Source organism: Pongo abelii, chromosome 10 (assembly GCF_028885655.2).
Source record: "Pongo abelii isolate AG06213 chromosome 10, NHGRI_mPonAbe1-v2.0_pri, whole genome shotgun sequence".
In the NCBI taxonomy this organism is placed as follows: domain Eukaryota; kingdom Metazoa; phylum Chordata; class Mammalia; order Primates; family Hominidae; genus Pongo; species Pongo abelii.
This window is the reverse complement of record NC_071995.2, coordinates 4,452,893-4,476,749: the sequence shown is the minus strand read 5'-3', so window position 1 is coordinate 4,476,749 and position 23,857 is coordinate 4,452,893. Positions and strand designations below refer to the sequence as shown.

Here is a 23,857-nt window from a genome sequence, read left to right as displayed (position 1 = left end):
ACCACGAGCCTTTTCCCATCCCTGCCTCTACCTATTGCCCTCTAAATAAGGAAGCCAGTGCTGCCAGGCAAAGAACTTCTGCCCAATATGGGTCCTGGGTGGCCTCTCGCTTCTCTCTTTCCCTGGGCCCCCAGCCAGCTCCCCCCTCCCCCAGAGATGCTCCCTGCTCACTTCATTCCTGCCTCATAGTTGGAATGACAGTGGCTCCCAGAACCCCTAGGGAGTGTGGAGGGTGATGGGGGTCTGGGGAGGCAGCCAGGCCCAAGAGCAGGTTAATGTTACAGCCCTGGATAAGTGAGCTGGGCGGGTTGACGTCAGGGTGATGATGGGTGGAGGGGAGGGCCGGGCTGCTGAAGCAACTATAAAGATAGGTCAAATCAAATATCATCAACTCGGGACGGAGCAAGCGGGTGAGCTAGAGAGCGTCCCCGAGCCATGGTCTCTACCGGCCACGGCTCAGCTTGGGTCCCTCTGCTCTCAACCCGAGTGCCCGATGGAGGCTTTGGTTTCATGTCAGCAGCCTTCATCTGCCTTCCAAAAATAAGCCCCTGCCGCCATGCCGGAGGGAGAAAAACAAGAAGGGCGGTATTTTTAGGGCCATTAATTCTGACCACGTGCCTGAGAGGCAAGGTGGATGGCCCTGGGACAGAGGCTGTTCATCACTATGTCCCGGGGAGCAGGACGTCTGCAGGGCACGCTGTGGGCTCTCGTCTTCCTAGGCATCCTAGTGGGCATGGTGGTGCCCTCGCCTGCAGGCACCCGTGCCAACAACACGCTGCTGGACTCGAGGGGCTGGGGCACCCTGCTGTCCAGGTCTCGCGCCGGGCTAGCTGGAGAGATTGCCGGGGTGAACTGGGAAAGTGGCTATTTGGTGGGGATCAAGCGGCAGCGGAGGCTTTACTGCAACGTGGGCATCGGCTTTCACCTCCAGGTGCTCCCCGACGGCCGGATCAGCGGGACCCACGAGGAGAACCCCTACAGTGAGTGCCAGCTGCAGCCAGTCGGGATGCTTGGGGGTTTGGGCTCATGCAGGGCTAAAAGGTGAAGGGGCCCTGCTCTAGTGGACAGGATGCACAATAAAGGGGGTAGAAATGCTGCTCACCACTTAGATGATTCCATGAGACCCTGCCTGGGTGCAGGCTCAGTATACTGGGGTCCAAGCATCCTGGTGTTCTTTGCCATCGCCTCGGTTAGATCCTCAGTGGCACTAACTATTTCAGCATTACTGGCCCATCTGACGCCTTGTAAGACCACTAGGAACCATTAGTCTGGGAAGCCCCCAAGGCAGGGGTAGGGAGAATCAGTTAGTAGACTTGGATCAAATTTGACACAAGCTCATTTTTATTCAGCTTCTTTCTTGGGGAAAGAGGAAATTCAATTGCAAAATGTCCAACTGAAGCACATCCTTTCTTTTTATTTCAATGGTCTCCCTCTGTCCCCAGGTTCTTATCCTGCAAGTTGTCAGCTTGCTGTATGGTTAGTCTCCTATCCAAGAAAGGATGAGGGCTGCAGGATCCAAGAAAGTCACCAGCCATGGTGTGGCTGCTGTGTTTTCAAGATTAAGTGGGTTGAGATTTGTTGAAACATGTAGAGTACACATTAAGAATAATAATAATCAGAATTTATTTTTTTACTCAAGTCAACGACCTCAAGTAATTATGTCAGTGAAAGCCCAGATTCAAAGCTCATCTTAAATAGATAGCTAAGTGGTCATTGCAGTCCCTAACTCTGATATCAGAACTTTCCCTTGCAGAACTGGATTTTTAACAGCACAATGGCAGCACTTGATGAGTCCAGCAGCCAGGGTCTCCTAGAGTTAGAGGGATCATGGATGGGGTGATGGAGAGTCTGGCTTTCTAGGAGAAGGGGGATGGACTGAGATGCCCTTGTCGGCTCAGGTTCCCACTCTGATTTGCATGAGCCTTAGGTAATGTGGCCCCCCTTTCCTTGTCAGGCCTGCTGGAAATTTCCACCGTGGAGCGAGGCGTGGTGAGTCTCTTTGGAGTGAGAAGTGCCCTCTTCATTGCCATGAACAGTAAAGGAAGATTGTACGCAACGGTGAGTTCACCAGGCCGGGGAAGTGCCAGGTTTACAAGGCTTGATGCTTACACAGTTGAAGAAAATAATATGAAATCCTGAGTAGAGAAGTGACTATCTAAATGGGAAAGGAAAGGCTGTGAAAGGAGCCTGTGAGAGGGAGGGGCCTTGCAGCTTGTGCTTCTTCCGCCTCATGGGTGATTGTCCTCTGCCCTGGCCCGTGCTTCTTCTGTTCCCACCTGCTGGATGGAGCCTGTGTGATTAAACAGAAACCACAGCTCAGGGAGCCTGTGGGCCAGAGGGAAACCCGCATTCTGGCATCCAGGCTTGTGGGCAGGTGTGATTCCCTGCACTGGCGAGGCCCCGGGAGCAAGCCTGTCTCTCTGCCTGGGTGTGCTGCTCCATGACACGCGCCCTGCAAGACGCCCCAGCCTCGTGCGCAGCAGGAGGAGTGGAATGGGAGGCTATTTTCATCCTCATCAGTGTGCTGAGATTCTGCGCTAGGGTTTTCAATCCTCTGGTCTCCGATCGCATAAGCTAGAGAAGCAGGCTACCCATTATACACTTTAGGCTGGTTCCAGTCCCACCCGTTCCCATCCCCACCCCCATAGGTCACCCCTGGGAGTGCCAATGCTGGCACTTGGGTTAATGCAACCAGTTTCTAAGCACATGACCAAAGCCTCTGCTCTCACTGACCTACTCGTTCCTGCAGCCCTCAGCCCATCATTTGGCTTATTACAAAATATGGCTGGGCAAACATCCCTATGAGGCTAAAGAAATGGAGAGTTCCTTTGACAGAAATAAGCAAGCTAAAAAGGAAGACCTCAGAGCAGGCCTCAAAAAATATCAAAGTTATTTATGGGGAGGGTGTGGAGGGCTGATCTACTGCCCCTTGGAGGATAAACTGAGGACTGGGATGTGAAGAAATAGATCCAGGACTGGCACTGGGTCCCAGGGGAGCTGTCCCAACAGAGGAGGTCTATGAAATACAAGAACGGGTTCACCAGGTTGCCTCTACCCCATAATCTTTAGTGCTAACATCTCTCAGTCTGGGTTGGTTTATGTGGACATACGGCATGTATTACAATCAGTGGGTCTCTCACACGGGTCTGTGGACAGTCTGCATCTCTATCAGCTTGGAAGCTTGTTAAAAGTATGGATTTCCAGGTACCTACCTAGGAGATTCTTATTCAACAGAGCTGGGATGTGGGCCTGGAAATCCGTTTGCTTTTGTATTTTAAATTTGCCAGGTGTTTCTGAGGAACAGGCAGGCTTGGGGGTCAGCAGGCTACATGGCCTCTGGAGGGCAGGGGACCACCCACTGCCCATGTTACACTGAACCTGAGAGCTGGACAGCTCTGGTTCACCAGAACCTGGTGAGATGAGACAGAAGAGACATATCCTTGTTACCGCTCTCTGGAAAAGTGATGGCGAGGACAGGAAGAGGCCTGGGACCAACCCATGTTTTGGTGGAGCAGGTTTCCCCTCTGTAGGGTGGGGCATCCCAAAGAACCCCTTCTTTCCAGCCTGCATAATGCCCAGAATCCCACAGGGTCGGGAGAGCCAGGAATTTGGGCTGTTGGCTGTGGGACTCCATGCAAGCAAGGGACGTTTTAGCAAGTAAATCTCCTGGGAGAAAGCATAAATTTCATAAACTCTTCTTTCTCCTTGTCACCTTTATCAACCAACTACTTATTAGTTTTTTCTTCCTACCCAGAAAGGAATTTAATTGTGGGAAGGAGAAAATGCACAAATATAGAGGAAATTTACCCACTTCCCACTTTAAATCTCTTGGCCCTGGAAGGAGAAGCTGGGAAAGGCTGGGGAAGGGAATATAAGATTTAACCATCAGAGAAAGAGCCACAAAGCGGGGAAGAGCATTCAGAATAGCAAAAAGGAAAGGAGGCCGACTCCTAATGCCTGAAACCCCCCACCCCACCCCCAGCCCTCACTCTGCAGCACCATTACTGGCTGATGACTTTAAAGGGGGTTAAGCAGGCTGATGAACTGCTGGGCTCACTAAATAAGCAGAGTCCAGGAGAACGGAAAACTTCCGGGAAAAGACCCGGCGCCCTTCACCTCTGCCCTCCCACCCCTCCTACCTTCACCCTCAGTAGCATTTGGCCAAAGAGCATCTTCTCCAGGGAGGGAGATTCTCCTCCCTGGACCTCAGGGCCAGCCGGGCCTGCACACAGAGAGTGGGGCTGGACAGCTGTGCCCCAAGCCTGGGGCACCTGATGTTTTGTGTGGCTCAGGACCAGATGCTCCTGAGCAACTTCTACCCCTCCCTCTCCGCCCCTCGGAGGCCGTTATCACAGTCTAAAAAAACAATTGCCAACTGATCCCCGGAGCCAGGAAGACTCCTGCTGGGTGATGATTTCATTCACACTATTTCCTTTTAAGCCCCCGGAGCTGCCTCATCTCCCAGGCTCAGCTGCTACTGCCACTACATGGGATTTCTCATGGGTCGGGGAGGGAAACTGGGCTGGGGCTGAGGTGTTGGTGAGGGGAACAAGGCAACGACTCGACTCATGGGCAGAGAATAAGGGCCAAGGAAACCTGGCTAGAAGTGGCTTCACACATGTCTGTCTCCTGGAAAGAGGGGTGTGGAGGCTCAGGGCAGTTTGCCAGGCCCCCCTTTAGACAATATAAACAGCTGCCCTGCCCTGAGCACTAGCCTACTCCTTGTGCTAGGATTCACAGGCTGCAGAGGGCTTTACGAGCATGATCTCACAGCACCCCTAGGAAGTGCATTTGATCTTCATCCTCCCTGTGCGGCTGCGGACACCTGGTCTCCAGGGTCACACGTCCAGCCACAGCTGTGTGCAGCCCTGTCTCAGGGCTCTGTGACCCGAGTTCCAGTTCCTGGCCAACCTACCCTCCAGCTACTCATCTTACTTTGGGCAACGTCACTGAACTTCTCTGGGCCTGGATCTCTGCTCTCTGAGGATGAGGCAGAAATCAGTGAGTTCTAGCCCCTTTGGTCCCCTTTGAAATTCAGAAAACAAAATATCAAGGATCTCCACCTGACAGTGGTTCTATTAGAATCCTTTAGTTTAGAAAAATATATACTAGTAAAAAGATACCAGCAATTCGGTTATGCTTTCAAGTGATCTCAGTTTTACTAAGAACTGCATTTACATCCTTTTCATCAACAGTATGACAATTGTGCAAAGGACAAAAATGATTTCCTGCAGAGACCTTTGATTATTATCTGGGGCATTACATTATTATCTGGGGCATTACAAGGCTGGGAGGACCAGCCTTGCCTTGGCTCAGCTGCCACGCTAGCAGAAAACAGCACTCCTGAGGGAATGGGGCGAAGGACACCCACCATGAGGAAGTGCTGGGAGATGGGGCTGGAGAGCAGCGGGAGGCACGTGCCCTTATGCAGGGCCTGAGGCTCTGCATACAAATCCCCACCTGCTACAAAGAGCTGCACTGGAGTGAGAAGAATGAAACACCTGGTGAAAACACTTTCCAACATTCTTAAATCAACAGTGCAATTGTGTGCTGGGAAAAAGGGTTGGAAAATGCAGGCATCTTCAGAGCTGACAATATTTCAGCTAAAGACAGGAAAAGAAGCAGTCAGGGGCTGCAGAAGAAAGTCTTAGGACAAAGAGTTGGTTTATTTTTCCTTCTTGCCCACATCCTTCCACCCCACCCTTCTCCATCCAACACACACTCCCAGGAGGAACAGGGACAAATGGCCCCAGCGGTCACAGGATGAAGATGTTTAAAGGCAGGATTAGATCCTCATTGGTCCAAATGACTTAGCTCTAAAGGCAAGAGGGTGGCTGTCTTGTCCGCCTCACACTTTTGGGGCACTTCTACCCCATGGATATGCTTGCTCCTCTGCGAAATGCCCTTCTCCATAGTGAGTGCCAAACACACATAAGTCTGAGTAGACCTCATGGAATTGAAGACATTGTCATGCTGGGGCTTGAGCCCGGCAGGCCCAGGAAATGTGACCCAGTGGAATGATTTTCATTTGTTCAAGTAATCATATACGGTAGCTGCTTTTATGAACATGGCATTCACTTGACTTGAGTGCATTCTTCACCAGAGCTGGGGGCCAACATTCCCAAGCCATGAAAACTCAAAGCTCAGGGCTCTGATGAAGACGAATTAAGGGGCTGGGTCTTGAGCATCACTCTGGGCAGCGGGAAAATCCCATCAGCCTGAAGCATTCAGGGAAAATGCATTATCTCTCCTTCATGCCACAGGCCTCCTGGCCTCCCAAACCCCACGGATGTGGGTGCTGAGGGCGGAGGAGAGAGAGCAGCAAGGGGAAGGTTAGGGCTTCTAACACAAGCTTCATCTACTAGTTGTCTTTTTTCACTTCAGTTTTGTACAGGATTCTGGGGAAGTCCAGGGATATGAGACAGGTTAGAGAAAAGGGCAGAATGGAAAGAAAAAAAAAGTAGTAAACTTAAAAAAAAAAAGAAAAAGAAAAAAAAAAGTGTGTATGTTGAGGGGGAGTGGATTTGAATGATCCAAAATCGAATGACCAGAGAAGCAAAGTACAATCTACACATCCACGGTCATGCACGCTTAAACAATCATGTTTTAGGAGATCCAGACATTTAGGAGAGGCTGGGTTCTCAAATGGACACATTCTAGGCACGGGGACGTGGGCAATGGCTTGAGAGTTTCTTGTCCAAGTCACTCAGTTCCTCCCACTTCCCCTTCCTCCACCTCAAGATTTCATTTCCTCACTAGAGCTTGCAAACAACACATGAAACCTCTCCCTTAACCACCATCCAGATCAGAAATAAATTCTCTGGAACTGACTGGGCGGGTTACTCTCCAGGGACATACAAAGTTAGAACAGGGGGGAGGCTGGTGGGTGGAGAGGGGCTGTGACCCAACAAGGAGGAGACCACCAGTTTCTGATCAAAATGTTTTCTTGCTCCGTTTCCTGGCCCATCTGCTACCCTAAATTCCCTTCCCACTTTAAATAATTTACGTACTTGACTAGGTAATACATGAATATGTTTTAAGGAGAAAAAAGTATCAAAGAATATTCTATGGAAAGTCTCACTCCTACCATTGTCTTGAAGCCACTGAGTTCCTCCCTAGAGGCAGCCACAGTTACCAGTGTTTCATTCCAGTATATCGTTCCAGAAATAGCTAACGCACACATGCATGCACCGGTATCATCTTTTTAAAATCACACAAACAGGAGCATACTATGCTAACACTTTTTCAAACCTTGTGTCTTCACTTAGCAATGTATCTTTGAGGCCATTTCATGTCAGTACAGAGAGGCTTCTTATCTTTTCAAGGCTTATAGAATTCCATCATGTAGATCTACCATAATTGAGTTAGTTACTCCTCTCTTTTTTTTTTTTTGAGACAGAGTCTCGCTCTATCACCAGGCTGAAGTGCGGTCTTGGCTCACTACAATCTCCGCCTCCCCGGTCCAAGAGATACCCCTGCCTTAGCCTACCAAGTAGCTGGGACTACAGGCGTGCACCACCATACCCAGCTAATTTTTTGTATTTTGGTAGAGACACGGTTTCACCATGTTGACCAGGATGGTCTCAATCTCCTGACCTCGTGATCCACCCACCTTGGCCTCCCAAAGTGCTGGGATTACAGGCATGAGCCACCTCAGTTACTCCTCTCTTAATAGATACGTTGTTTTTGGTCTTTTGTTATTTAATGCTGTAGTAACTTTTGTGCGTGTGTGGGAACATATCAGTAAGATAAATTTCTAGGAGTGGAATTGCTGATCAGTTGCTATATTCATCCTTTATTCTGGTAGATGCTGCCAAATTGCTCTTTGTAGAGATTATAACAGTATACACATCAGAGGACATTACATGAGAATTCCTCGTTTCTGTGCTGTCACTAATGAGAGCATAGTGTCAAACGCTTTTCTCTTTGAAATCTGGCCACTAAAAATGGGATCTCACGGTTATAACTTATATTTCTCTTATTAGGCATATTCTCTTCTGCTCAAATGCCATTGATAGTTCCTTTCCTGGGAATTTTCTGTTTTATAAATGTTGTTCATTCTCCAGTGAGTTTAGGGTTCTGAATATAGTAACAAAATGTACTCTTTGACATATGTGTATTGTACGTATTTTCATCCAGTTTGCCATTTCTGTTCTTATTTTATTTAAGGTAATATTTTTCAAGTAGAAGACTAATTTATTACTTTTTTTAAATGGCTTTAATTTTTTTTGTCCTGCTTAGAAAGATGTTCCTCATTCTAAGTTTATTAAAAAACTTTTTCTGGATTTTAATGGTTCTTTTTTTTACATTTGAATCTTTGCTCCTTTTGGAATTTATTTTGATGTAAGGGATAAAGTCATACACATCAAACTTTATTATCATTATAATAAAATCCCATTCAGTTGTTCCAACACCATGTTTCCTCTAGTGATTTAAAATAACACTTTTACTTTATATTCATTTCAGATTCATTTCATTTTACATCCATGTATGTGTTGGGATCTACTGCCGGACTCTATTTTGTTCATTGACATGTACTGGACTTCTCATTAGTGTAGCTTTACTTGGAATGTTTCACTCAGTTCTGAGGTGAATTTTTCCTGGTGCTGCTTCTCCCAAGCTTGCCCACCAACGACTGAAGTCCTGTGCACAGGGCAGGAAACCAGGGTCCAGAGAGGCTCCTAATGAGGGGCCGTGGTTCAGAGCCAGTGTCAGCCTCTGCCTTTCCTCTCGCTTCCTGCTCTTCCATGCAAGCTCACTGTCTCCCAGGCACTCCGTCAAAAACCACAGAGCTTAAAAGCTAAATTGTCCAGTAACCCACAGCAAGTCTTATGGGACTGGTGATCCAGAGTAAGGCAGTCTTTTGAGGCTTTTAATGTAAAGTAGTTCATGATTTACTTGGAGAAGAATACTACCACTACTAATTTGTTTTTAATTCTACCGTATAGCAAGCATTGTTCCCAGGACTTTCCATGCATTCTTTCAATTAATGCTTACTCCAGTTCTATGACACAATTTTTCTTACTGTTCTTACTTCACAGATGAGGGAATTGAAGCTTTAGAGGTTAAACGATTTCCCCAGGCTCACGTAGCTAAGTAAGAGGCTATTGTCATCAGTCTAACCTCAAAGCTGTGGCACAAATACGTTCTTGACCTACATTGATTAGTTCATCATTTTTACCTTTAGGACATCCCTTCATTCATCCATTCCACAAATGTTCACTGAGCATCCTAACGAGGAAAACAGGAAAGCTTATGAAAAACCCATCCCCCTGGTGTGGCATTAACCTGTTGACATGGCTGGTGAACGCCTTCACATTTATCTCAAGCAAGTTAACATCCGTGAAAGTGCTTTGTAAATAAGCTGCAAGCGTGAGAGGAGAAGATGGGGAAAATGTATGAGGGGAGTTTCACCACGTTCCCATAGGCAAGGCTGTCCTCTCGCCCACGCTCACATCACGTTGAAAGAGCCACCCATGCAGGGGTCTCCTTATGTTTCAGTGCTGTCCTTATTTACTTATTTATTTATTCTTGAGACACGGCCTCACTCTGTCACCCACGCTGGAGTACAGTGGAGCGATCATGGCTCACTGCAGCCTCGACCTCAAGCGATTCTCCCACCTCAGCCTCCAGAGTAGCTGGGACTACAGGCATGCACCACCATACCTGCCCTTTTTTTTTTAATTTTTATTTTTTTTTTAAGCTTTTGTAGAGACAAGGTCTTGCTATGTTGCCTAGGTTCCTCTCAAACTCCTGGGCTCAAGTGAAGTGATCCTCCTGCCTTGGCCTCCCAAAGTACTGGATTACAGGTGTGAGCCACTGAAACCAGCCATGTTGTTGCTATTAAACCACCATCCACTCAGCATCATGTACCAAGCAAGACACAGTCCTCATCTCCGGGATCTTGGAGCCTATTGGGAAAGAAAGTATGGCTATTCTAAATGTTGCCAGAGAGGTCCACTGAAAGGGCTCTGGGAGTCTTGGGGCCCTGAGGAACAAGCTAGTAACCAGCCCTTCAGAGGTTCTCGTCCAGCTAAACTGCCAGCAAGATGGGACACTAGCAGTACGATTCCTTTACAGAAGGTCAGAGGACACCTCTGGCAAAGCCCAGTAGCCATCGAGCGGGTTTTTTTTTTATACTCAAGCAAGAAGGAGTCAGAAGTTATCCTCCACCCATTTCTCATTCTATATTTCTTTTCAAGAGTAGATCCCAGGTCTCTGGCTCCCACCTCGCTCTCTGTTCTTCTAGCCCTGACCCAGCTGCTTCCCCACAAGAGCAGGAAATCCCCGCATACTCCCTTAGGGCAGCCACCCAGGCAGGTTGCAGAGGAAAGAGGAGGACTTGGGGTGATATACTGGGAATGAATTTGTGCATGTGAGACTGACAGGAAGTCCAGCGTTCATGTGACAGGAAGTCCAGCGTTCATGTTCTGAACAGGTGGTCCACACACACTCTACAAAATTAGCATGGAAAAGACCATTTTTTTGTTGGTCCCAGGCTCCTTGGCGTCACCTGTCACATTGGGAACCAGGTCCTTTTCCCCATAAAAATTCCTGCTCCTCACCATTTCTGTTCATGCATGTCCCTGGAAAACTATGATTGTCTTGGACAGCAGTCCCCAGCCTTTTTGGCACCAGGGACCAGTTTCATGGAAGACTATTTCCATGGACAGGGTGAGTGATGGGGACATGGGGGGACGGTTTGGGGATGAAACTGTTCCACCTCAGATCATCAGGCATTAGTTAGATTCTCAGAAGGAGCAGGCAACCAAGATCCCTCACATGCAAAGTTCATAAAAGGGTTCTTGCTCCTATGAGAATCTAATGCCACTGCTGATCTGACAGGAGGCGGAGCTCAGGTGGTCATGCAAGCAATAGGGAGTGGCTGGAAAACAAATGAAGCTTCGTTCACCCACAGCTCACCTCCTGCTGTACAGCCCAGGTCTTGCACTGGTATGGGCCACGACTGGTATGGGTCTGCAGCCTGGGGGTTGGGGACCCCTGGTCTAGGACGTACCAGACCTCTTCTAGACTCAAAGTCAAAACTGAGAATGGGCCTTTTTGAGGGATAGAAAACTTGGGACTTAAACCAGGAAAGACAGACTGAGGAACCAAAAGCAGAAAGAAAGAGACAGGCAGTGCTGGAAAGGGCTTAAGAGATCACTTGTGCCCCCTCCCTCTCCACCAACCACCTCTCCTTCTTCCCCCACCACACACAGTCTGCAGAAAAGAGAACTGAGGCTGAAAGGGGAGGAACCTGCCCAAGGTCACACAATTAGGAAGTAGAAAAGTCACGAAATAGCACCCTGGGCTCTCATCCCTGCTCCAGTAGACTCCCTCTCACAGTGAACTTGAGAAAACAGCTTGTGTCATTTCCTGGTCTGTTCTTTGAATGGAATAAGTTACCATCTAGGGACTTAGTAGAAACTACTCTGGAAGTCAGACCTGAGTGGTAGAGCCTCAGCTCTACCCCATGTGGCACAAACCATCCCCTGTGTCCCTGGGCCTTGGTTTCCTTATCGTAAAGGAGGGAAGGTGAGAGGAAACCATGAGAGCCTGCAGCCTCTTCCCATCCTAACCTTTCACCATTCTGTTCACCCAGGATGCTCAGACCTCACGGTGGTTGTCTCACAAAGAGAAGGGAAGGGCACCTGGCAGAGGGGCCTACTCTCTGCGGCCCAGCTGGCATCTGCAGCACTCCTCATTTCTAACGCAGTCTCTGCTGTTTGCCCGTGTCTTTCACAGCCCAGCTTCCAAGAAGAATGCAAGTTCAGAGAAACCCTCCTGCCCAACAATTACAATGCCTATGAGTCAGACTTGTACCGAGGGACCTACATCGCCCTGAGCAAATACGGACGGGTAAAGCGGGGCAGCAAGGTGTCCCCGATCATGACTGTCACTCATTTCCTTCCCAGGATATAAGGACCCACGAAAGAAGGCTCAGATTTAAAGCAGCATCTGTTTTATTGGAATTTTGCGCAAGCGAATAATACCACTTGCCTTCCACGGCTTCTGAATCAGGCTCATCTTGTGCTTGGGGAGACCCCAGTTGTTTCCCTCGGCCACTGGACCCCACGGCCTGCAGCCCATTCAAACGACGGCTGCAATCAGCAACTTTAGAATGGCAATTTATCCCATGCTCTGACCTCCCTCGAGGAGAGAAGGTATCGGTGACACTTGTGGAATGTGACCGTGTGCACAGGACAAGGCCAGGGTAGGACTTTGTGTGCATTGTCGTACATCCATACAGCTTTATATACATTCTCAGAGCAATGGCATTTCAAAGCATCAGGTTTCTTTCTCCTAGCATCATCGCTGCAGGAATCTGCCTGTAAGAATGTCACTTGTCAAACCAGCAGGATTGATGTGTGCTCCCATTCTGCCTCTTTCCAATCATCTTTCCATTCAGAGGCCACTAACTACAGGGGTTGCACAGGTCAGCAGGGAGCAGCTGTCCTCAAAGTGCAGAGACGGCAGAGTGAGAGGGTGTGAGGCTGAACTGCAAACCAGAAAGAGAGTGATCAGGCACTTCAAGCTTCCTGCCAGTGAGGGCTCTGGGGACACTGGGATGAACTGTCAGGGAAGCTGGGGGAGAAGCGGTTCCCTTCTTGGAGAAAAGGGGTAGAGCAGCATCTAGGGCAGCTGAGGAAGGCTTGCGGAGGCAGCAGAAGGGACTGGATGTTCTAGGAGAGCCACTCTGCCTGGAGAACTCAGGCTGCGTGTGGCTCCAAGAACAAGCAGGGGCCAGGCTGCCTGCCCATAACGTTTCCTCACTTTGAACTGGTCTTATTTTAACCTCAGATGACAAGGATCCTAATAATGGCAACCTCTTTGGCGAGGGGTAGGGGGACAAAATAGGGCGTGAAGGAAGTAGAGAGGCTTTGGACTACAGATGGTAATTCCTCTCCAACTATGTCCAGGAAACGCACCCAGGTTCTCATCTGATACCCTCACTTCCTTCTTGCTCATCCTCATCTCACATACGCATTGTGCCTGGATGCAGCAGAATGGGCACCGTGACCTCCAGAGTTTGTGCTCTCTCCCTCCCTGCAGTAGAAGAGAGTGATAATCCCATGGAGTCAAGCAGCCAAGCTGAAGCAGCTCCTTGCTGCACAATGCCTTCTTGCCTCCTGTCCTTTGAGAATATTTAAAGCAGAGGTTCCCCAAGTGACTATAAATGTTGTCTGCCTGGAGCCTTCAGATTCCTGAACCATTGGAATGTTCCTAAATCTGAAACCAGAGAGAGCCATATCAGAGTGCAAATATTTTTGGCATATGTGAACCATCAAGTTACAAAATGACCTGACGCCCTCTGCGACTCTCAGGGGCCCCGGCCTGCAAGACAATCCCTCATCTGTTGCAAATACCTTCATCTTCAACATACCTTGCTATTTGCAGTTGCATCCATCTATAGATAGATCTGGGTTGAGGGATTCTCAGCTGAAGATGGGAAGTTGGCAATCAAAGGGGGAGACACCTTACTGGCCACCTCCTGTGCCCTGCAAATGTCAGGAAGGACATGTGGTGGGTGAGGAGGAAAAGGCCACACCCAGGTACATGAAGATGGAAGAAACTGTAGAAGCCCCAGAGCACGTGTGCACACGGCAGACCCTTGGATGTGGTAGAAAAGGGAGAAAACTGGTCCATCTTGATTCCGTGGAAGGTTGAAGTGCAGGTCTGCTTGGAGGCAGGGATAAAACTCTCCACTGTTTTTTAGGGAGTCTTGTCCAGTGCAATCAGTCTCTTGAACAGGGTCCATCAGAAATGCAGGCACCCCAAGCCTGAGGTGCATATCAGTTCCTAGTGGAGCTTGGAATGTGGGATGGCTGGTGGACGGCATGACTGTGATCCAGAGAAAAAAGGAGAAAGAAGTTTTAGGTCCCATAGCATACTTTCCTTTTTTCCAAGATCTTTCAGCTCACATGGCATGAGAGGAGCCATCTTCAAGAGAGTCTCCAAAGCCTTGGGCTGCCAGCCCTGTCCTTCATCTCTCTAGAGGATCATAACCTTGCTCAAATCCTGGCAAGGCATTTCCCCAAATGTCCACTTTCATTTTTCATGCTAGGAGGGAGAAGGAGAAGCTACGAAATGCCTACGATCAAGCACGCATGATACTGAGCCACTGCATGGCAGTTGCACCCGCACTGGATATGAGGGTCTGGGTGTCTGTCTAACTGGTACCAGGGCTCATGCTGTATGAATTGCTAAGTATTTGGGGGTTGTTTATTTGTTTGTGACAGGGTCTCACTCTGTCGCCCGGGCTGGAGTGCAGTGGTGTGATCTCGGCTCACTGTAACCTCCACCTCCCAGGCTCAAGCGATTCTCCTTCCTCAGCCTCCCAAGTAGCTGGGACTACAGGTCCAGCTAATTTTTGTATTTATTTTTGGAGAAATAGGGTTTTGCCATATTGGCCAGGCTGGTCTTGAACGCCTGTGCTCAAGCAATCCACCCGCCTCAGCCTCCCAAACTGTTGGGATTACAGGCATGTGCCACGACACCTAGCTGGTTGCTAAGTATTTTGAATACCACCTTTGGATGCAGGTATGTGTGGGTGACTCTTTAAAATTCTTCCCATGCAAAGGAATTCTCTCAAGGGCTTCCTGTTTTCCTGTAAGTGACTTAGGCTTAAGAAAAGTCAATCCCCATCTACAGAAGTGAGCTAAGGGACAAGACCAGAGTAAGATCAGCAGGACGCATTTCAGTCCCTTCTCTCCAGCTTCCGTTTCTGTGCCTGGGCATGGAGAGTTGTTTCCTATCTGGTCACATGTCCACTGAGTCCTGAATTCAGTTGTCAGGCTCATTGGCTCCCAAAGGCTGCAGAAGACACTGCTATATGCAGGGGAACCAGAGTGTACCCCACTTTCCCAATGAGGATGTACTAAGACTTGGGCCCTCCATCCCCCAAGTGCTGAGCAATGAGCCTGATTTCTAGAGTTTTGTAGCTAATTCACCTCTCTTTCATCCTGAATCTTCTTTGGCAGCTCCATGCAAACTTGGAGTTCCAAGAGCCAAGAGGCTGTTTTATTCTCTCTTCAAGAGCAAATAATAAAGAGGAGAGCAGCATATCTGCACACCCTTCAAGATACACTTCTCAGCTGCAGCTGTAGAGGTTAGCTTAGAAGCAATGGGGGAGCCTCAGGCTCCCTGTAAAACCTCCACCATTTTCAGGGCAATGGATGAACCTCATAGGAAACCAGAAAACTCCAAATGCCTTGTTCAAGCTGTTGATTATGTTTGTTTCATCATTCACTGCCTTGTAACACCCCTTCCCTTCCCACTTCCCATACATTTTTGAACCTCTCTGGAAAGCAGCATGTAATTTTCTAATTAACACCCTACCATTATCCTCCACAGCCTTCCCCTCTGCTGCCACATCCCACAGTGCCCTAATACACATGCCAAGCCCTTGGTCAGGGCCAGTCTATGACCTAACAAAAAGAACATTTTCTTCTGCCTTCTGATTCAGGGTACAAACCTCTCTCCTCTTTTTTTTTGTTTTGTTTTTTTTTAAGATGGAGTCTTGCTCTGTCACCCAGGCTGGAGTGCAGTGGCGGGATCTTGGCTCACTGCAAGCTCCGCCTCCAGGGTTCACACCATGCTCCTGCCTCAGCCTCCCAAGTAGCTGGGACTACAGGCGCCCACCACCACGCCCAGCTAATATTTTGTATTTTTAGTAGAGACGGGGTTTCACCATGTTAGCCAGGATGGTCTCAATCTCCTGACCTCGTGATCCGCCCGCCTCAGCCTCCCAAAGTGCTGGGATTACAGGCGTGAGCCACCGCGCCCGGCCAAACCTCTCTCCTCTTTAGACATATAGATACCTCTCCTGCCCGGAAACCCAGGCCTCAGATTCTCTCGTGACCGTCGTCCTGTACTGGCCAGTTTGCGATTCTCCTTCAATGCTGGCGCTGGGCCACTTTCTTGTCCTAGACCTGAGACCCTTCAAGTTCTTGTTCTATGCAAGTCCTGACAGACAAAAGAAATAGGAGAGTCCATGAGCTATAGTTCTCCTCTCTCCCCCTGTTGAAGTCCACTGCCTTCGCCCGTCCTGTGCAGCAGTCACTGGTGCAAACATATCTACTAAATGCACATCTACCAATGTGCTGCAAGACACGAGGATCTCCCCTCTGTCCTCTATCTCCTTCTGCCCCTTTCATGTGGACACAAGCTAGAAAACTCCTTCACTGGCCGGGCATGGTGGCTCACGCCTGTAATCCCAGCACTTTGGGAGGCCGAGATGGGCGGATCACAAGGTCAGGAGATCGAGACCATCCTGGCTAACATCGTGAGACCCCATCTCTACTAAAAATACAAAAAAAAATTAGCTGGGCGTGGTGGCGGGCACCTGTAGTCCCAACTACTTGGGAGGCTGAGGCAGGAGAATGGCGTGAACCCGGGAGGCGGAGCTTGTAGTGAGCTGAGGTTGCACCACTGCACTCCAGCCTGGGCGACAGAGCGAGACTCCGTCTCAAAAAAAAAAAAAAAAGAAAGAAAGAAAACTCCTTCATCCTTCTATCCAATGTTTTTCCTCAAAGACTCTGGGTCAGCTGTCACTGAGGAAGCATTCTCTGCCACTTACCATGCCTGTGTCTATAAAGTGGGTCTCTAATACTTGTTTGTCCCCTGAAGGAACCAGCCACTCATTCTGCTACCTCCCAGAAAAACTCCAAAGAGAGGAATGTTTGGGACAAGGCCAGAAGAATAGAGAGAAATACTCCAGTCTCTGCTTACATCTGAGTTGATGCTTCCTCTTCCCAGAACAGGTGGAAGATGTGATGATGTCCCAAGCAGGTCCTGAATCTGGTCCATCATGCAGATAGCCAACGCAGAACCATGTTTGTATACCTCATTGAACGACTGAAATTCCAGCACCAGAGAGCTGTGTCCTGAGTGGTTTCCTCTTTCTGTAAATCGCTGAGTACCTCAGGCTGGTCCCAGGGTAGAGCTGCCCTCCAGCTTAGGCACAGCACGTAGTACAACCCAGATGCTGTTCGGTCATGTGATTGTGAAATGTGATACCTCTATTTTTTTAATATGTATGTGCCATGCACAAACCATATCATGTTCCAGCAAAAAGTAAAAGGTCTTTTTCTACATTTCTCTAAACTCTGACTCCACTCCTCCTATTAAAACTGACAACAAATCTCTGGGTTGTCGTTGATTTTCATCTTGATTCTTTCCCCCCTTGCAGGAAGGCAGGCAAAGAGAAACCGAAAGCACCGATTCATGGTGCTCTTGATTATTAAGGCAGGAAGAAGTCCTGTGGCGTACTCAGTCCGACAGCCCTGTAGCTTGCCAATGGGGAAATTGGCCCAGGAGGGTGAAGACAGCAATGGAAGACTATAGCGAGGCAGCATCCCTCTTCCTTTTTTGCCTTGGTCAAAACCAAATATACACATTTCTGTGACTATAGAGTTCATTCATTCATTTATTTACCCATCAAGATATACTGAGTTGCTCATCCCTGCCCCGGACTAGGCTAGGTTTTTGGGATACACATGTGAACAAGGTAGACGCAGTCCCCATGCTCTCATTAACTTGCATTACAAAAAATCACCCAAGAGCACGTTAAGACGTAGATCTCCAGATCTCCAAGTCCCACTCCCAGATATTCTGACGATGCCCAGGAGTCTGCACGTTTAATACACATCCCAGGTGGGTCTGATGTTGAAGCACCCATCTAGTAGGATGACTGGGATGGCAGGACATTTGAGCTGGGGGAGACTATAAATTATGCCATCTTTTTATAGGTTAAATAAAAAGAAGATGACTAGAGAGTTTAAGTCACTAGGATCCCACAGCCTCCTGAGTTTCCTCCTTCCCTTCACACTGCCCCCTTCCTGAGCTTCGTGTCATCAGCCCTGTCATCTCTGTGCCATGTCCCTGCTGTGGCCACCCCCACTCTCTCACCCCTTTCATGCCATCTTTGGGGGTGATCCCAATGTGCCTTCAGTCGAGCAACTCTGGGTTCCAAATAAATCTATGTTCTCTTGGAAGAAGAGCTGCCTGGTCCTTCGGACTCTGCACCTCATTCCTGTATTATTTATGCAATTAATATTTCTAACACCCTACTATGCAGCAGAAACCACTCGGGGCCCTGGGAATATCACTGTGAAAACTATATATGGGTTTATAAACTGGCAAGGAAGACAGACATTAAATAAACAATTACAGCAAAATAGGCCAGGCGCAGTGGCTCACACCTGTAATCCCAGCACTTTGGGAGGCCAAGGTGGGTGGATCACATGAGGTCAGGAGTTCGAGACCAGCCTGGCCAACATGGTTAGAACTCATCTCTACTAAAAATACAAAAATTAGCCAGGCCTGGTGGTGGCTACCTGTAATCCCAGCTACTCAGGAGGCTGAGGCAGGAGAATCACTTGAACCCAGGAGGCAGGGGTTGCCATGAGCCGAGATCATGCCACTGCATTCCAGCCTAGGTGACAGAGCAAGACTCCGTCTCAGGGGGGAAAAAATAAAAATAAAAAATAAGGCCGGGCGCGGTGGCTCACGCCTGTAATCCCAGCACTTTGGAAGGCCAAGGTGGGCGGATCACCTGAGGTCGGGAGTTCGAAACCAGCCTGCCAACATGGAGAAACCCCGTCTCTACTAAAAATACAAAATTAGTCAGGCGTGGTGGTGCACACCTGTAATCCCAGCTACTTGGGATGCTGAGGCAGGAGAATTGCTTGAACCCAGGAGGCGGAAGTTGCAGTGAGCCAAGATCGTGCATTGTATTCTACCCTGGGCAAGAAGAGTGAAACTCCATCTAAATGAATAAATAAATAAAAATCAAAATAAATAAATAAAATAATTACAGCAAAACGTAATGAGCAGCACAAAAGAGAAACTTCAAGTATATTACGGGAGCACAGAACAGGGTTAGGACCTCCTGTTGGTGGATGACAGAATCCATCCTTGGGAAAGCTGAGCTCTGAAGGGTCCCAGCCAGATTTAGGGCAGGGTGCTAAACACGATGGTGCTAAACACAGGGGGCTGACAGGCAGGGGAAGAATGTTGTGAGGAAGGAAGGATGCAGCAGGTGTTTGCCGGTAGAGCTGGGGAAAAACATGGTCCCTTCAAGGATTTAAGCAGGGTCAGTATTGTATCCAGAATGAGAGGAGCATGGGCAGGATGGAGCTCAAGCAGGTGGACAGGAACTGTATCCCAGAGCACTGGGAAGCTATGTTAACACGCTTGAATTTTTTAAAATTTTGCGTATCATACAATTCACCCTTATTGTGTAACTCAATGAATTTAAGGTAACGTTACCATCACCATAAATCAGTTTTAGAGCATCTCATTACTCCTTTAAGACCCTTCAGGCACATTTTTTAAATTATGCACTTATTAATTTCAGAGACAAGGTGTCTCTCTGTGTCCCAGGCTGGAGTTCAGGGGCACAATCATAGCTCAGTGCGGCCTTGAACTCCCAGGCTCAAGCAACCCTCCCGCCTCAGCCTCCTGAGTAGCTGGGACCACAGGCACGCACCACCACAAACAGCTAGTTAAAAAAAATTTTTTTTTTGAGATGAGGGCTCATTATGTTCTTCATGCACATTTAATCCCCTCCTCCCTGCTTTCACCCCAGCTACCACAGATCTACTTTCTGTTTCCGTCGTTTTCCCTTTTCTGGATATTTCCTATAGTCACACAATATGCAGTCTCTTTAGAGGAGCTTGAATTTTAATCTGAAAACACTGAGAGGCCCTTAGGGAGGTTTAAGAAGTAACAAGACCAGGCTGGGCATGGTGGCTGATGCCTGTAATCCCAGCACTTTGGGAGGCCAAAGCAGGAGGCTCACTTGAGGTCGGGACTTCGAGACCAGCCTGGGCCACATGGAAAAACTCTATCTCTACTAAAAAGACAAAAATTAGCCTGGCAGGGTGGCAAGCACCTGTAATTGCAGCACTTTGGAGGCTGAGGTGGCGGATCACTTGAGGTCAGGAGTTCAAGGCCAACATGGTGAAACCCCATCTCTACTAAAAATGCAAAAAATTAGCCGGGTATGGTGACATGAGCCTGTGTCAGAGGTGTTTGAACCACAGTGATTGCCTCTTGAATGAGGGCTAGGAAAATGAGGCTGCGACTGCTGGGCCGCATTCTTAGGAAGTTAGGTATTCCTAGCCTCCAGATGTTTATGGTTAAGGGAACAGATTGATGTTTAATAAACACACGCAGACTTTGGTCTATAGGATGTCTATAGGATGATTGTACTGTAGATAAATACAGTAGGTGTATTCATCTACAGTAGACTAGATGAATCAGAGTGACCTGATATCCTGATATCTTGAGAACAAAAACATTCCTAATTTTGCTTTAAAGATAATAATATTGATTCTTGCAACATATAGTAATTAAGAAAATTAATCCTTCATCAGAAACCCTTATAGAAGAGCACATCTCCCCATGATCTGTTTTTATCCTATATATAAATGAGTATTGTACTTCGGGTGGACACGTTCCTCCTCGTACTTTTGGGAACACCCTACTCTGTCTATGGAGTAGCCGTTCTTTCACCACTTTACTTTCTTAATAAACTTGCTTTTGCTTTGTGGATTCGCCCTGAATTCTTTCTTACATCAGATCCAAGGACTCTCTCTTGGGGTCTTTATTGGGACCCCTTTCCTGTAACACCTGTAGTCCCAGCTACTCAGGAGGCTGAGGCACAAGAATCTCTTGAATCCAGGAGCAGAGGTTGCACTGAGCCAAGATCGCGCCATCGCACTCCAGCCTGGGTGACAGAGCAAGACCCTGTCTCAAAAAAAAAAAAAAAAAGTAACAAGACCAGGTAGGGATTCTAGAACAATCATCAGAACTGTCTCCCGTAAAATGATGAGGTGAGGTGAGCCTGTGTGCAGGGAGAACAATTTGGAGGCTCCCACACAGGAGTGTTCCAGGCTAGAGGAGACAGCACTGGAGAGAGCAGTGACGCCTGGACGGAAAGAAGTCCACATGTGTGGGCCGAGCATGGTGGCTCATGCCTGTAATCTCAGCACTTTGGCAGGCCAAGGTGGGTGGATCGCCTGAGGTCAGGAGTTCGAGACCAGCCTTGCCAGTATGGCAAAACCCCGTCTCTACTAAAAATACAAAAATTAGCCAGGCATGTTGGCTCACCCTGTAATCCCGGCTACTCAGGAGGCTGAGGCTGAAGAATGGCTTGAACCCGGGTTTCAGTAAGCCGAGGTTACGCCACTGCACTCCAGCCTGGGTGACAGAGTGAGACTCTATCTAAAAAAAAAAAAAACAAAAAAAAAAAAAACAAGAAAAAGAAGTCCGCATGTGTGGCTCACAGCACAGCCCTGACTCCAGGGAGTGCCTCTTGGGCTGAATCGGATTCTTCTAAAGCACACAAGAACCAGCCCCTCCATTTTCTGAGGGAGATCCCAAGAGCTTTCATATTCTTTGCCCGACAATTCACGTCCCCTAAAGGGACTAACAAGAAGCCTTCTGCTGCCCTGCTGCTATCCGTCTATTGTCAGGGCCCTGAGACTAAACACGATGGTGCTAAACACAAGCAGACGGACACGACAACCTCATTTCACACACAGATACTTGGCCAGGACAGCTGCTTTTCCTCCTTTCCTCCGGTTTTAGAAGAAAAAAAGCCAAAATGCCAAGAAAACAAGCTAATAACAGATACCGTGAAAACAATATCCCAGGGACATTCTGGAATGTGTCCATATTCCATTAAGACTTCTATACTGTATTCATCTACAGTCCAATCATCCTATAGACAAATGATGCTCAGGATGAAAATGCTGAACCCGCAAAATACTCAGTTAACAAGCATGTTTATTTAAAAATGAATGCATAACTTTAAAAAGATTTTTCAACACAAAATTTTGGACACACCCCCCAACAAGTTTAATACTGTTTGTTTTTTCAAAATCAACCAACCAGCATATTCCATTCCTTGACATTCCTACAGAGGTTCCCGTGAAGAGAGAAGGGAGGTTGGTGACTGCAGCGTTGGGGAGGCTTAGGCTGCAGAGGAGGTTGCAGGGTCTAACTAGGCTGGCCAGTTGAAGGGTTGGTTGTAAATGTCAATATTAGCCATTCATTTTTCTTACAAAGAACACAAGAGCCCTCCCATCTGGTTTTGGTGGGACACATGGCGTCCAATAGAGTGGGCACACATCACCTTGAGGCACGGCTACTCGTGGTGCCAGGGACCCCTGGGGCCTGCCTCTGGTGTCACAGATGCGCATCCAGTGCCATCTCAGAGCTGGGGCCCCCGAGCAGTGTGCCACACACAGTGTCTTCAACAACAGACACCGATTTCCTCCTCACAGTTCTGGAGGCTGGAAGTCCAAGATCGAGGTCTGGCAGGATGGATGTCCCGTGAGGCCTCTCTTCCTGGCTTGTAGAAGGCCACCTTCTCACCGTGTCCTTAATCAGCCTTTCCTCCAGGCATAAGGACAGACACCGCACACCTGGGTGTGTCTTTCTTTTCCTATAAGGCCATAGTCCTATTAGATTAGGGCCCCACCCTTATAACCTCATGTACTTCCTTACAGACCCTATCTCTCAATCCAGCCACAGTAGGGGTCAGAGCTTTCACATATGAACTTGGGGAGCACACATTCAGTCCAAACCAGTGCCTTGCTGCCATCTGGGGAAGGCTGCCCTCACACAGGGTGTCATTCTAATTTCCTGTGCCACGACAGGAGTCAGCAGCTGGTGCATTTACCAGGCCCCCAAGTGGTCTCCTATCATCAAAAGTAGCCCTAACTGGGGGGCCTATTCTTTTGGGTGTGATACGCAGTTCCCTCAAAGGCAGCTACTCTCAAGCGGGGGTAATTTTGACATCTACAGGACATTTGGCAATGCCTGAAGACCCTTTTGGTTGTCACAACTGGGGATGGAGAGTGGGTAGTGGACAGCAGCTAGGGATGCTATGCAGTGAGTGGTGGGTGGCAGCTGGGGATGCTGTGCAGTGGGTGGTGGGTGGCGACTGGGGAGGCTGAGGGTTGGGTGGTGGGTGGCAGCTGGGGATGCTGTGTGGTGGGTGGTGGGTGGTGGCTGGGGAGGCTGAGGGTTGGGTGGTGGGTGGCGGCTGGGGAGGCTGAGGGTTTTGGGTGGTGGGTGGCGGTTGGGGAGGCTGAGGGTTGGGTGGTGGGTGGCGGCTGGGGAGGCTGAGGATTGGGTGGTGGGTGGCGGCTGGGGAGGCTGAGGATTGGGTGGTGGGTGGCGGCTGGGGAGGCTGAGGGTTGGGTGGTGGGTGGCGGCTGGGGAGGCTGAGGGTTTTGGGTGGTGGGTGGTGGCTGGGGAGGCTGTGCAGTAGGCGGTGGGTGGCAGCTAGGGATGCTCTTATGTGTGGCTCATGGCCGGTCTCCGGGAAACATGCAGAAAATCTGGGTCCCTGCAAACTCCGGGAATGAAGCCCAAGCCCAGGGCAGAGGCAGCCTGCCCTTCACTCTTAGCACTGCAGCAGCAGGAAACACACTCTCTCCTGCCTTGGAATTTTCCACGTAGGCATCACAGAGCGGTCCACGGTACCCCTCAGCTTCGGGAACACATGTCAAGCCTTCCATGGGATCTTACTGAAGTTTCTCTTCACTCGTGAAGCTATTCCAGGCCTTCCTAAAAGGTCCCCTGAAAAGTCTTTCCCTCAGAAAGACTTCTCAAAATCCTTTTATTTTCCAACCCTCGATATGGGTGAATCCATGAATTTTTCATATTTATTTATTTTTTTGAGATAGAGTCTCACTCTGCTACTCAGGCTGGAATGCAGTGGTGCGATCTCGGCTCACTGCAACCTCCACTTCCTGGGTTCAAATGATTCTCCTGCCTCAGCCTCCAGAGTAGCTGGGATTACAGGCACCCGCCACCAAGCCAGGCTAATTTTTGTATT

The 23,857-nt window shown here is 48.7% G+C and overlaps 1 protein-coding gene and 1 long non-coding RNA gene across 4 annotated transcripts; one reads left to right on the top strand and one right to left on the bottom strand.

The window, feature by feature from the left end:
• Positions 1 to 389: 389 nt before the first annotated feature.
• FGF6 (fibroblast growth factor 6) lies at positions 390 to 12,216 on the top strand. Its single transcript, XM_002822786.3, has 3 exons — positions 390 to 980; positions 1,955 to 2,058; positions 11,746 to 12,216. The coding sequence occupies exons 1-3, from the start codon at positions 635 to 637 to the stop codon at positions 11,920 to 11,922; spliced, it is 627 nt and encodes a 208-aa protein (XP_002822832.1). The 5' UTR covers positions 390 to 634; the 3' UTR covers positions 11,923 to 12,216.
• On the bottom strand, positions 9,405 to 18,042 carry LOC129049030 (uncharacterized). Of its 3 annotated transcripts, none has more exons than XR_008511785.1 (4): positions 16,732 to 18,042; positions 15,822 to 15,966; positions 13,385 to 13,842; positions 9,405 to 9,911 (listed from the first exon to the last, which is right to left on the bottom strand). It is a non-coding gene; the product is annotated as an uncharacterized LOC129049030 (long non-coding RNA). The 3 variants fall into 3 exon arrangements; XR_008511784.2 differs by lacking the exon at positions 9,405 to 9,911 and adding an exon at positions 11,946 to 13,230 and having other exon boundaries at positions 16,732 to 17,370; XR_010135699.1 differs by lacking the exon at positions 9,405 to 9,911 and having other exon boundaries at positions 11,946 to 13,842; positions 16,732 to 17,370.
• Between the last annotated feature and the right edge of the window lie 5,815 nt (positions 18,043 to 23,857).